At 36.2% G+C, this 13,451-nt stretch overlaps 1 protein-coding gene across 2 annotated transcripts in view; it reads left to right on the forward strand.

Annotated features, from left to right (window-relative positions):
* LOC145664147 (AMP deaminase 2-like) overlaps positions 1-13,451 on the forward strand; it is a 239,417-nt gene that overhangs the window by 202,146 nt on the left and 23,820 nt on the right. Inside the window, exon 9 of one of the 2 annotated variants that reach the window (XM_081730548.1) lies at positions 4,126-4,299. The exons of the other annotated variant lie outside the window; for it this stretch is intronic. Within the exon in view, the coding sequence (XP_081586674.1) occupies positions 4,126-4,299 (174 nt within the window). The remainder of the gene's footprint in view (positions 1-4,125; positions 4,300-13,451) is intronic. 2 annotated transcript variants of the gene reach the window in all.

Raw genomic sequence — 13,451 nt, forward strand, 5'->3', positions numbered from 1 at the left:
AAATGTTGCAATTAGTATTATTGCAAAAATTGCAGTAATTTAGTGGTCAACGTGGAAGTCATCTTGAATTCCGCTATATTGCAGATCGTACTTCTTTTTCCTTCGGACGGAAAAGGCTATGATTCTACACTTCAATTTAGGCTTGAATATTCCCACAAATGAGAATGTGAACTCATTTTTGACACATTCCCATCTGTTTATGAGACACTGTGTGCTATGTTTGATATATGTATCTAATAAAAAAAGTATCATGACAGGACAGTAAAAAAGAAACGGGTGGACAGAGGAAAAGCAAACGTTACAGGTTGTTACTAATGTTGAAACTGCGTTAAATGATCGCATGTACATCATTGCAACCATCTTGAATTCCGCATAGTATATACGGTACCATACAATATTTTTAAATAGAAAGAAGTATTTGTGTCACACGAATTTAGGCTAGATCCTCCTAGAAACGATAATCTGAACTGAGTTTTGACCGACCGCCATTCATTTATGAGAAAGCATGTGCTACGTTCGACATTTGTTTCTAGCAGAGGAAAGTATATTTACGGACAAGTAATAAAGAGGGTGTTCATTGTGTTCTTAACGTTTCTGTTCGTTTGCTTGCGTTTGTAAAATATTGTGCAGTACATCATGCTCTTAATGTGCAGTTTCGAATATTCAGTACAGCTCAACGACTTCGTTCAAACAGTAGCTGATGGTAACAATGTTTTGTCTGGTCAGTGTATTGTACTGTGTGGATTTAATGCGGGAAGGATATAATAGTACAATAGCTAGAAAGAAACCATATATTATTCAAGAGAAGTATTAAAAAATACAAGATACTAAAATTTTCTAGAACTTTCGAAGTTAAGCACAAAAATTGGTGGGAATATGTGTTGTATATCAATAAATGTAAATTGAACCTACATGGATATGATGGTTGAATAATAGTTTTTCGACAAGTAAATACAGAGATATATGTCAAGAACTTCCATCCTACTGTAAAATACGAAGGGGGAAGTGTAATGGTTTGGGTTATGTATGGTCATCAGACGTTGGAGAATTAGTGTTTGTTGATGAGATTCTGATAAAAGAAATATATCTTAACGTTCTTAGGACGCATCTTCACCCAAGTACGAAAAATTGAGAATGAGAAGAACTTCCATATATTGATCCCAACCAAAGTGTATATTGTAAGGAAATGATTGTTTTAAAACTCTTCAAAAGTGCGCGAAAACCTACCCTACAGTACCGACTTTAACTTTGAGAATATATGGAACGAATTGCAAAGTAAGGTCAATATATACGAGTTACGATGAATGAAGGTTTGGAAAAAGAATTACGTACAGTTTGGAACAAAATTTCCCCATAGTATACTAGAAAAATTGTAACAACCATGCCGAAATGCTTAAAGGAAGTTATAAATCCTATGTTTGCTGCTAAATATTAACGGTATGAACTTGGAAGGACAATATAACTTTGGAAGGAATAATATAGTATCAATATGGTCCCTTATGCCAAAACTTGTGATTGTTTTCACAGAACACACTTAGGGAGAGGGGGACTTGTGTAAATCACAATATTTTGGCATCCGGAATATTAGTGATATGTTGTTCGGATTTTGGAACCTTAGGTGATAACGCTTGCAATTATTACTTTGTTGTTTTATGGCTGTTTGTATTCGGCATTCTTATTATGTAAGCGTCTATGTGTCATCTCGTTGATTTGAATGGAACCACCACACTCTCAGTTCCGGGAGCATCTCTCTCTCTCTCTCTGCAATACGCACATTTCTGAAGAAATTTGCCTATCATTGAACCTCACATGAGGAAAATTCGGGAAAATTTCTAATTTTTCTGGTCACCACCCTCTGATACGACACCTGATTAAATATACTTGGTTCCTCATTTTCATTGTCTCACTTCTCTAATAAATTTCACCGAAATTTTTAACTCGTTTTCACTTAACATATTAAACGCGTAATACGCTCTCTTTTACCACCTTTCATGTGCTGTATGCATTATTTAAAACAAAAAAATAATATATACTACTTGGAGCAGACTCCAACCGCCGTTCTTTGGATTAGTAATCTAGCGCCTTCACCACTACACCAAGATCGTTCTTTGGTAAACGTTTAGTTGTTAGCATATTTGTTGTATATTCTGTTCCCACTTCGAGAATTGTTACTCTTTTTCTCCGTTTAGCAGCTGTTTCTGGCTTTCTCTTTCGATGTCGCCCTTTATTTACACTATGCACTATTCCTATTCACAGCTTGTGCCCCTCGGCAATGTCTTTTTCAGATTAGACTTTTCTTCTTGCTCTTGAGTAAACATTTGATTGATTTAATTCTCATACTCTCCATGGATGGAGCGCAGGAATGCCAGACTCAAAAAACAAGTGTACATTTACTTTCCTGACAGATAATATTTATTTAGCACATGAATATCATATGTGTCAAGTGATGGGTACCTAAAAAGTAGCTGAGACACCTAAATGGCACATGCCTAGCACATCTTGTGCTGTTAGGGAGAAGGGTTGGACATGGGGGGTATGAAGTCATGTAGCATGTATTTTCACCGTTAATATAGCCATTTGTGAATTATAACAGTCATGCCATTACTTTTTCGGGAGCCTATTTCTTGGGCCTCAGGTCTCGGTTTCCACATCTGACGTCATCGATGTGCTAAATGGGACCCAGACCTTTCCATGAGCACCACATGCGACCAAGAATTTCATGTTTTAGTCGAATAGAAGGAACCTATACCCAAAATTTCAGTACTCCATTCTTAAGGGTTCCGTGCCCGGACCCGATTTCCTATATTACCACTCTGCTCAAGATACAAGGACCTTTCCAATGCTGCCAACTCCGCTCAACTACTTCATGCTTAATAGGCGAATAGAAAACCCAAGCCAAAATCTTCGGGACCTCATTTCTGGGACCTCGGGTTCCGGATTCCATTTCTGACATTACCAATGTGCTAAGGGGACCGAAATCTTTCCAACGCCACCACCTGAGTCCAAGTATTCCATGTTTAATAGTCTAATAGAAGAAACCCGAGTCCAAAACTTCTGGATCCCATTTCTGGGGTCTCTCGGGGCCTGGCCTCGATTTCTGATATTACTACTGTGCTCAGGAGACCCGGGCCTTTTAAGGCCACCCTCCACCAGCTCCATGTCTGATACGGTTTCCCTGACGTAGAAGTATCGGCTCCAAGCTCTTTTCATAACTGTTCAAGTAGATTTGTATACAAGCAAAGGTAGTTTCGTCAAGGTGAACAGAAAGTCGAAAATATGCCTCTTGAAAGCAGCTCTTATTTGTAAACGAATACCTAGGTACATAATTATCGCTTTTGGTTGTTGTAATGGTCTGTACAAACAGCTTGATAAAAATTCAGCGTAACATAACAACAAAAGCTGCTACTGTTACATGTTAAAAGAAATGGAAAAGTGAGGGTGAGTGTACGGGGCTCCGAATTCTACTTCGCCCCGGGCGCCGAAATATCTAGCTACGGCTCTGCTTGAAGACGACAAATTGTTTTATACATCCTTCAAACATTACCAAATTGTATTTTAATATCGAATTGATTCCACTTTATTATTAAAAACTTTTCCCTGAAGTTCATCTTAATATGTGTGGTTGCACAACTCCTGAAAATAATATTAGTTATTACATGAAAGGAAAAGGCAATATTAGTCAATTTCGAATAATAATAGACAAATGATATAACTTTTGTTACATTTACATGAATATTTTCATTAATATTTTAATTAGTACTTAAAAGTATCATTAAGTACCCCAACTTCCTATATATAATTCAGTGTGCCTTCAGCTGAGAATTGTAATGTATACATTTATAGGTGTGGCGCATACTATTTTCTATGTAATTCCTTGATCCGATTACAAGTGTCATAGTTATCGAGATATGAAACTTTAAAGCTTATTTTCTTTCGTTTTGGGCTTCTTATAATTTTAGTAGGTGGCATTTTTCGTCCCATGTTCACTAAACAGTTTTTATTTCAATGTCTAATACAAGATCTACTATTTATGTTATCACCATTATTCATAATACGATACATTTATAATTTTACACTATCGAATCGTACTGTAATCTGCATATTAATATAAATTCTCTTTTACAGTCTACTGTGCTTCAGTACGTATACTGGCTGGGGAAAGTTGGAGTAGTAACATCGCCTTCCAGTAATCATTTTATCTATAAGAAATTCGGGGAGAATCCCCTACCAGCTTATTTGAAAAGAGGTCTTCTAGTGGCCGTCTCCACGGATGACCCAATGATCCTCTTTGATGGACCGGTATGACATTTAATTATCTTTAGTAGTTCAGATAGTAGAAGTCAGTAGATCTCGACGCAAAAGTAGTAAAAGAGAAAACACCTGTAAGCCTCTTGTAGTAATAGATTAATGTATTGTTAACGGTTTCTCTTGTTGTATCTGACATCCCGCTCATAGAGGGGAGAAGGTATACGAGCATGTTTCAACACGTTGAAGGTTTCCCTTTTGTTGACATCTAAGCAGTTTCACGATCTGTTGTAGGTGAAATTTCGTGACCCCTGGATTTGTCCCATTAAGTAGTCTCTATGGCCCATGTTAAACAAGCATGGTCCCTGTAGAATAAGAAAAATGTCCCTGTGGAAGAAGAAAAACGGTCCAAAATGTGTTGGAACCCCATTGCCCTTAATGTAACTGTAATTTGTATTATTAATTCGTTCGGCCAACATGGCTGCGTTGGAAAATTAATTTGATCCATCTTGTAACACACCCCTGCATGCCACAGCAATACGAATCCCGAACCTTTGCATGTTAAGTTAAATTTCTCCGAAAAAAACTCAAAGCGCAAACCGCAACCACTGCACAACAGAGGCGGCCAGTTTACAGTCAAGCAGAGAAAAATGATACACATAGATTCCATTGAAAAACAAAAACGTTATTTAACATTTACCACAGAGTTTCTTGGTTAATCTTCAAATTATAGTTGACAACTCGAAAATTCCAGAGAGAATACCATTTATTTTACTAAATACCAATTATCCACGTTCTGCTTAAGAAATACTAATTAAAGTTCAAAAATATCAGTAGGATTTATGATTAAGCAAACGATAGTATACTAAACTTCAAACAATTACCCAGTTACAAACATTATAAAAGATATGTATATATCGACTTGAGATAATAATTAGAAAAGGACTCTATAACTTATTTTTAAATATTCAACAATTTCCTGTAACCTTGAATGGGTGGTTATACAAGCCCGTCACACCTGATAACTTTTATCCGCGGGTGCACAAGACAAGTTTCTGTTCCAGAAGTATATTTATTAAATATTGATTCGAGTTGACAAATATCGTTATATTAGGACTGAATAACAAACAGTTTTAAAGTTCAGAAACCTCATAAAACTACCAATTGCAAAACTCAAACAAATTTACTTCATAATAGATTTCTGTTTTTGGAACCCTATTAAATACAAAAACTCTTTTAACAACAGTATAGTTCTACCTATTAATCACAAATCCACTTGAATTTAATGCCTACGTAATGGAATCTTATGAAAAAATAAGCCAGCCAAAGTTTAGTGTCACTAAATCGTCACCGAATGAAACAACTGAAAAATAAACACGAGAATTTAAAACAAACTAACAAAGCTTAAATATTTAACCCTACTTAAAGAAAACATCCAAGAAAACTAACTCCGAAGCAAATATCAAACGTATCGTAATACGTGGTCAAACGAACCTGAAACGAAGGTCACTGTTTTACTGAGTTGACTGAACTTTACACAATAATCGTTAATTAAAGGGCAATATATGAACTAAAATCAGGAAACATCTTGAGGGCAATTCTAATTTCAAAATATTCATGTATTAGTATCGATAAAATGAAAGAATAAAACCGAGACGAAATAAGATTCATAAGTTGGTGTAGGGAGAAACTTAAACACAAACAATAAAAAGTTTAAATTTGTGTACGTCTGTTACACAGAGGTACAGAAATGAGACAGAGAGAAGGGGAGAGAAGAAGAAAAAGAAAAAGGAGAATAGAAAAATATGGAATTTCAACGTAGTAAGAAAGGAATCTAACATTATAAAGTTCCGTTTCCAGAAACCCAACAGTAATATAGAAGTAACGTTTGTTTTTTTATATCCTTCAATGCTATTCGAATATATGGAGGAGGCTTGAAAAATTCTTTAAATCACTTTCAAAATGAATAACAAACTTGGCGGTCAAATTAAGTACTTAATTACCAGGGGAACTGTAGATCTCCGAAACATATCTAAGATAATGTCAAAAGTTTAACACACATGCTCTGTTTCCGCGTGGTTCTATTACAAATTTTGTATTGTTGAGTGAACGTACCGATCCAAAATACATCTTAATAAACCCAGTAGGTAACGTAGGGTTCCCCTTCCATTATCTTAAATTCCAGGCTACTAAAGCAAACTGAACAAGTAAAAAAGAAAACAGAAAGAAAGAATGAAAAATTTGAATCAATGCTGTTTTACAGCGAAATTTCTATTAGAAACAGACTATATTAAAAGTTCAAATAGTGTCATAATAAAATGTTACAAATGTTCAAATGGAAAACTGGATGTTTGTGATGGATGTAGCAGACTTTGCACGTTTCACATTTCAAACTTGAATAAAACACATAGAATTATACGATGAAATAAATTTTGTGTCATAGTAATGTAAATAAAATGATGTTCTTAAATAAGCAAAAAGGGGACGATTTTCTATTCATCTCCGAAGAGTTATCTGTTCTGAACTTCCAGTCTCGATTTTATTTATTGTGGATATAATATTGTAATTCACACAGATTGAATGAGCACGTTAGAGTTGAAACTGGTCATCGCGTCAATCGGGTGATGTGGGTTAACTTATGGACTACCATTGGGTCTAGAATTCGAACCTGTAAAGACCTGGTGATTCGATTGAGACTCTGTAACCCGGATAAGAAAAAAGAGATTTTACTTATGTCTGCATTTAAACAGCATTTCTTTCAGAGTTGATCAGGACTATAGATGTTATCCCTGAAGCACGAAAAACACGACGCCAAAATTCCCAGTTAACTAGATTTTCCAGAACGGGTCGATGGGACTCTGGCTCGGTCTTAATTGTGCAGCACAAACATGCACACAAAGTGTGTGTGTGTGTGTGTGTGTGTGTGAAAGACAGAAAGAGAGGAGGAGAAAGAGAAGAGAAAATGCAAAGATAAGATAGGAAAATGCCAAGAAAGACAGAGAGAGGGGGGGAAAGACGAATATAAATATTGAATCTACTTGTATCTATCATGATATAGGTGTTTTCTTCCACATTCTTAAGGATTGCTCGTCTAGTACGAGAAATCCATTCTTCACGATCACTTTGTAAGAAAGCAACTTTAGCGTGAATAGGATTTGAACCTATGTTGGATAGCTGTACTATTCGTAAGTCAAGTATGATACCCCTGCACCATCATGTCACCTAAAACTGTAGCCAAATATTATTAACGTCAGCCTTGATGTTTGGAACGAATCAGTTTTTCCCTATAAAGTTACTTGCAAAAAAAAAAAAAAAAAAAACGAAATTCATTAATTCGATGACCTGGAGCCAAATTTGAGCCCACTAATAAACAAATTAATATACAATCGAGGAAAAATTAAAAAATAATAACATGTTATGCAGTAGTTTCGCCATACAGTTTAAAAGTACGCGTATAATAATAAAATAATAATAATAATAATAATAATAATAATAATAATAATAATATAATGTTCACTGTATTGTCGTCACTTATTATTATTACTATTATTATAATTATTACAGGTGTACTTTTGAACTTGGGCGACGAAATTACTAGACAATATGTTGTAACTTCTGTATTTTTTCCTGAATTGTATGTTACATTGTTTATTAGGGAACGAATTTGTATCCAGGTCGTCGAATTTACGAATCTCGTTGTGAACTTTGGTGTAAATAACGTTACCGTAAGAACCTGGTTTCGTTCCAAAGATCAGGGCTGAAGTTGGTAATATTTGCCTTATAGTTTTAGGTGGGATAATACTGTAGGGGTAACGTGTTTGCATTACGAAGAGTACAGTTATCCAATATAGGTTAAAGTCTTGTTTACGCCAATGATGTTTTTTACAAAGTGATCTTGAAGAATCGACTTCTCACACTAGACGAGCAATCTTAAAGAATGTGGAGGCAAACACCTGTATGACGATAGAAAGGATTTACGAATGTTGGTTGGGAAAGGACAAGGGAATTACCATGACATTCGAAACACTTTATTGATCTGTGTTATACACTTTCAGTGTTATCGTTCTCAGAAAGAAACACTACAACATTTGTTAAACAAACTTTCGGTGAAGCAATTTGTACAGTATTGGTATCCTTCTAGACTTCAAACTGGAAATTGTCGGTACAACTGCACGCCAGGTAGTATCATTTTTTCGCATAAAATAATGGCTGCAAACAGATTCGTCTTCGGTCGGAGAACTTACAAGGCATCACTGGCGGGAATCCGAGTAAACAGTGCGCGTTCTTCATTATACACTGTAATCATAAGAAGGTTCCATACTTACGTTTGTCTCTCTTTCCCTCTTTGTCTTTCTTGACGTTTCCCTATCGTCTTTGTATCTTTCTCTCCTCTCTCACTCACTCACTCTCTCTCTCTCTCTCTCTGTCAGACACACACACATACTCACACGCACACACTTAAGTTGCATGTTCGTGTTCCAGAGTTAAAACCGAGCCAGAGCCGGATTACTTCATTCTTGAAAATCTAATAAACGGGATACATAAGCGTCGTGTTTTTCGTGCTTTGAAGATAACATCTCCAGTCCTGGTCATTTCTGAAAGACTGATTAAACGCATGGAAATGAGTAAAATTTCTTTCTTCTATCCTTCGGGTTACCGAGTCTCAATTGAATCACTGGGTCACTACTTGTTTGGATCCTCCATTCAGTGGTGGTCCATAAGCTAACCCACATCATCCGATTGACGGAACGACCAGTTTCAGCTCTAACCTGCTCATTCTATCTGCGAATTACAACGATATATACGCAATAAAGGAAATGAATACTGGAGGTTCGGAGCAGATAAACCTGCGGAGATAAGTAGAAAATGGTCTGCTTTTTGTTATTTCAAAACAATATTTTATTTATATTCGTTTGTCACAAAGTTTGTTTCTATTCTATAATCCAATGTGTTTTAGTTACGTTTGAAATGTGAAACATGTAAGGTCTGTTATATCTATAAGAAACATCCAATTTTCCCTTTGAACAATTGTAACTTTTCATTAAGATACACTTTGGACTTTTAATATAGGTTGTTTTGATAGAAATATTGCAGTAAAATAGCTCCACTGGGAATTGAGTATTTAATTTTCTGCTCTTTTTGTAAGTGACTTAATGAATTTTTCAAGCATCCTCTATGTATTCGAAAAGCTTGAAAAATATAAAATAGAAACGTTACTTTTATATTACTGTTGGATTTCTGGAAACGGAACTTTATAATGTTAGGTTCTTTTCTTACTACGTTGATTTTTTTCTTACTACGTATAAATTCAACGTTTTTATCTGTTCTCCCTTTTCTTTCTCTTCTTCTCTCCCCTTCTCTCTGTCTCATTTCTGAACCTCTATGTAACAGACGTCCATTGGTTTAAATTTCTCATTCTTGTGTTTAAATTTGTACCTACGTCAACTTATGAATCTTGTTTCGCGTTTTATTCTTTCATTTTGTCGATACAAATACATGTATATTTTGAAGTTAGAATTCCGCTCATGTTGTTTTCTGATTTTTAGTATGGGAAGGAAGAAAGGAGAAGAAATGGGAGGTCTCTCTAAGAGATACGATTATGGGATAAGAAGTTGTATATTCGGTGGCGTAGGTCCACGGCGTTAGGTGTCCCAACCTTTTTTGATGCGGAGTGCACAACAAAATGTTGTCCACGTCTATCATCAAACCAGACTCAGGTCGCGTTTATACCAAATATCGTGTTACTTTGACTACTGAGAGCAATTCTGTTAATAATTCGGCCCCACAAATAAACACCACTAAACGACAAAAAATAATTGATACAACGTATGAACTAACCCAAGAACGAAACATGCGGTTACGAGAAATTACGGCAACTCGCCCGATGATTCTTTCTCTACAGTAACCATGTGCCAATCCGATGGATATTGTAAGGATCCCCACATCAGGACAAGAGCACATGTGAACACAACACGTGCTATTGATTGTAAACAGCAGAGCAGAAGATAAGCCGACATGAAAGGTACCGAGGATCGCCGAAAGAATACGGACCTCACGGAAGGACCCGAAGATGACAGAGAAAAGGCGGACCACAGAGGGACCCAGCAACAGTCGTCCAACTGATCAAATCACCTACACCGCCCTGAGGTCGCACTGGACTAGGAGTACACCTATCCTTACCCTAGGTCGCACTGGACTAGGGGACCTCACTACAACCTCACTACTACGTTTGTGTAACAGCACTAATTTTTTAACATTATAGGTCGTCAGCACTAATTAGGCTCTAACTTTTGTCATATGTTTTAATATTAGTGCCGCTGTGGGTGGGGCCAGGTTCACGTGAAGACAGCCCCACCCACTTTTAATAATGGAACACTAATTTTGTAAACTATGCCAAAAATTAGTGCTAATTTAGTGCTGAAGATACTGCATAGAAAGATTAGTGCTATATATCTAATCATAAAAATGAGGGATCTTTTGTTTTCTTTGATGATGCCGCCATTGAACATTTTCGAATATAATTTGGCCTTCTGATAATAGCACTAATTTTCTTTTTATGCGGTATCGACAGCACTAATTTAACACTAACTTTGGGTATAGGTTTCGTCTGGTTCGGTTGAGTGGGTGGGGCTCACCCAGAATCTTTTTGGTTTTTTGAAGTCTGTGTAACGGCACAAATTTTTTTAACATTACAGGTCGTCAGCACTAATTTGGTACCAATTTTTGGCATGTTTTAAAATTAGTGCCGATGTGGTTGGGGCCAGGTTCACGGACATGGGGCATGGTGCATCTGTTTGTTACAAGCGGAAAAACCGCATAAGGTAGCCCCTTGACAAGGGCCGACAGTCATCATCACTCGGAACAGTGAGACCAAAGAGAAACTGGCAAAAATTACGAAATTCCTGTAATAAAAGAACAATTAATGTTAGGACAATTGGCAGAAAGACGGGAAAACATTGCATTAGAGGACGAAAATAGTAGGTCTCATTTAACAATTAAAGCGAAATCATGCCCTCAGAATGCGATAATTGATACAGGGAGTACGGTGTCCCTTGACCAGCCGACGCCATACCCCTTGGGAGAAGTCTAATTCCATTTTAGACAATAGTAAAAGGTTTGTCAGGAAATAATATTCGCTTGAATCAAATAGTATTAATAAAATTTAAAATAGGTCAAACAACATTTACTCATTACTTTAGAGTAACTGACAAGACAATGCCAATAATTATAGGAATTGATTTTCTTCAACGTTCGCATTCCACCATCGATTTAAACAAGAATACAATCTCCTTTAGACGTCCAAGGAAACCACAGCTACCACTTGAGAGCAAAGAAAATACGCTGTCAGCTTTTACGACTCAGATAGTATCGCAGACAGACCACAACTGTTTATACGTAACTAAGCAAATAACTTTACCTTCACGTTCTCAAACATTCATACAAGTGGCAGGAAAGAAAAAATAGCTGACAAAGTATTCCTGTATGTATCATTGCTTCTTGGAATACGCGAGAAACATAGGTTAAGTGTCCTCGATCAGAAGATAGAAACAAAGAAAATGATAATTTTAATTTCAATTCCCAATAGCAATAGTGTCACTTTAAAAAGTAATACACCAGTGGCGGTTCTTGAGGAGGGGCACGAAATCTCTTTCAACGCCTTAGAAGAACCATTTTTTTTTTTTTAGAAAAAGCATATCAGATTAAGACAAAAGAGGAAACGGAAAAACGCCTAAAATACACAAAAACACTTTTTAATAAAGAGCCTTTTGACGTTAACAACGACCTACACAGAAAGCAAAAAGAAGCAGATTATGATTTATTATTTAAATGTAGAGTCGTTTTTACGTACACCCCTGATGACATCGGACATTTTAGGTGATACGGTCATAAAATTAGGATTTCTAAGTCTGCCGTGTTCCACGACCCTTCCCGGTATATCAAACAAAAGCAGTTTTACGATAATCACCATAGACAGACAATTTATAATCCAGGGGACCTTGTTTTGGTATATTATCCTACAAGAAAGATTGGTTTACCCGAACTTTTACCCTTCACTATGAAGGTCGGCATGAATCTTGGAGAAACTTAATTCAAATTTATATCAAGTCGAATTACCATCTAAATTCAAGCACAGAATTCAAGAAATTGCGGTGGATCGTTTGAAGCCATTCTACGTGGACCAAACTGAGGGAACACAAAATTAAGAAAAAAGAGGCACAACTTCAAGAAGAAGATTTTAACAAAATTCCACGTACTCACCGGAAACAGAAGAGGAACCAACAACAGAAGAAACAAAAAAAAAAAAAAAGAGATGCACTGACATAAATTTGCACTTCTTTATTTCAACTATAAATTCTATCTCATGCTGTTATTTAATTTCGCTACATTAGTATTTCCGTTCTCCTCGCAAAATGCAAGATCAATATTTTTTCTCTTTCTTTTTTAGTCTCAAAAGTCATAATCCTTGCATTGTCAAAATACAATGCTTTCTTGTTTCTAGCATCGTTTCTTCAATACGAAGTACATGAATGTTTATTACGTCACTTTTTCTCCTTATACAGGATGTTCATAATATCAGGCACTTGATAACATTATACAGAGTGACCAAAAATTCCATTCTCTAGTTTTTCTTTTTAAAAGGAAAGTTTCCCAATTCCAAAACCGCTTATTCTCCTTTCATTAGTTCTAATAATAATCTCTTTGTGCCTCATCTTTCATACGTCCCGTTACAAAACAAACCTTAACCAGTTAGTGGCTATTACTACTCCTAAAGTGAGACTTAACCGATATAGACTACCAATACCGGATGTGACATACACATAGACACCCACCATTCATGAACTGGCATATATTTATTCATCACAGTGATATCACTTCTGCCCACTTTGAGGGAAATGATAAACTGCTTTGATCCTGCTTAGCTGCGACAGAACTAGAAGTGTTATTACCATTATATGTATATTTCGCAACAAGTGTTTTTATAGTGAGTTTTCCAGTATTTTATAGTGTTCATAGTGTTTTCTAGTGTCTAAACAGTATCTCAAGCGTGTCACTGTTGTGCAGTTATCTTTCACTAATAACAATTACGTGTTTTTCTCCAAAATAATCTTCCAGATTTTTTCCAGTGTGGAGGGTGTAGGGATCTCCACATCAGGACAAGAGCACATGTGAACACAACACATGCTATTGATTGTAAACAGCAGAGC

This window comes from Thermobia domestica, chromosome 11, assembly GCF_964235325.1.
Source record: "Thermobia domestica chromosome 11, izTheDome1.hap1.1, whole genome shotgun sequence".
Taxonomy (NCBI): domain Eukaryota; kingdom Metazoa; phylum Arthropoda; class Insecta; order Zygentoma; family Lepismatidae; genus Thermobia; species Thermobia domestica.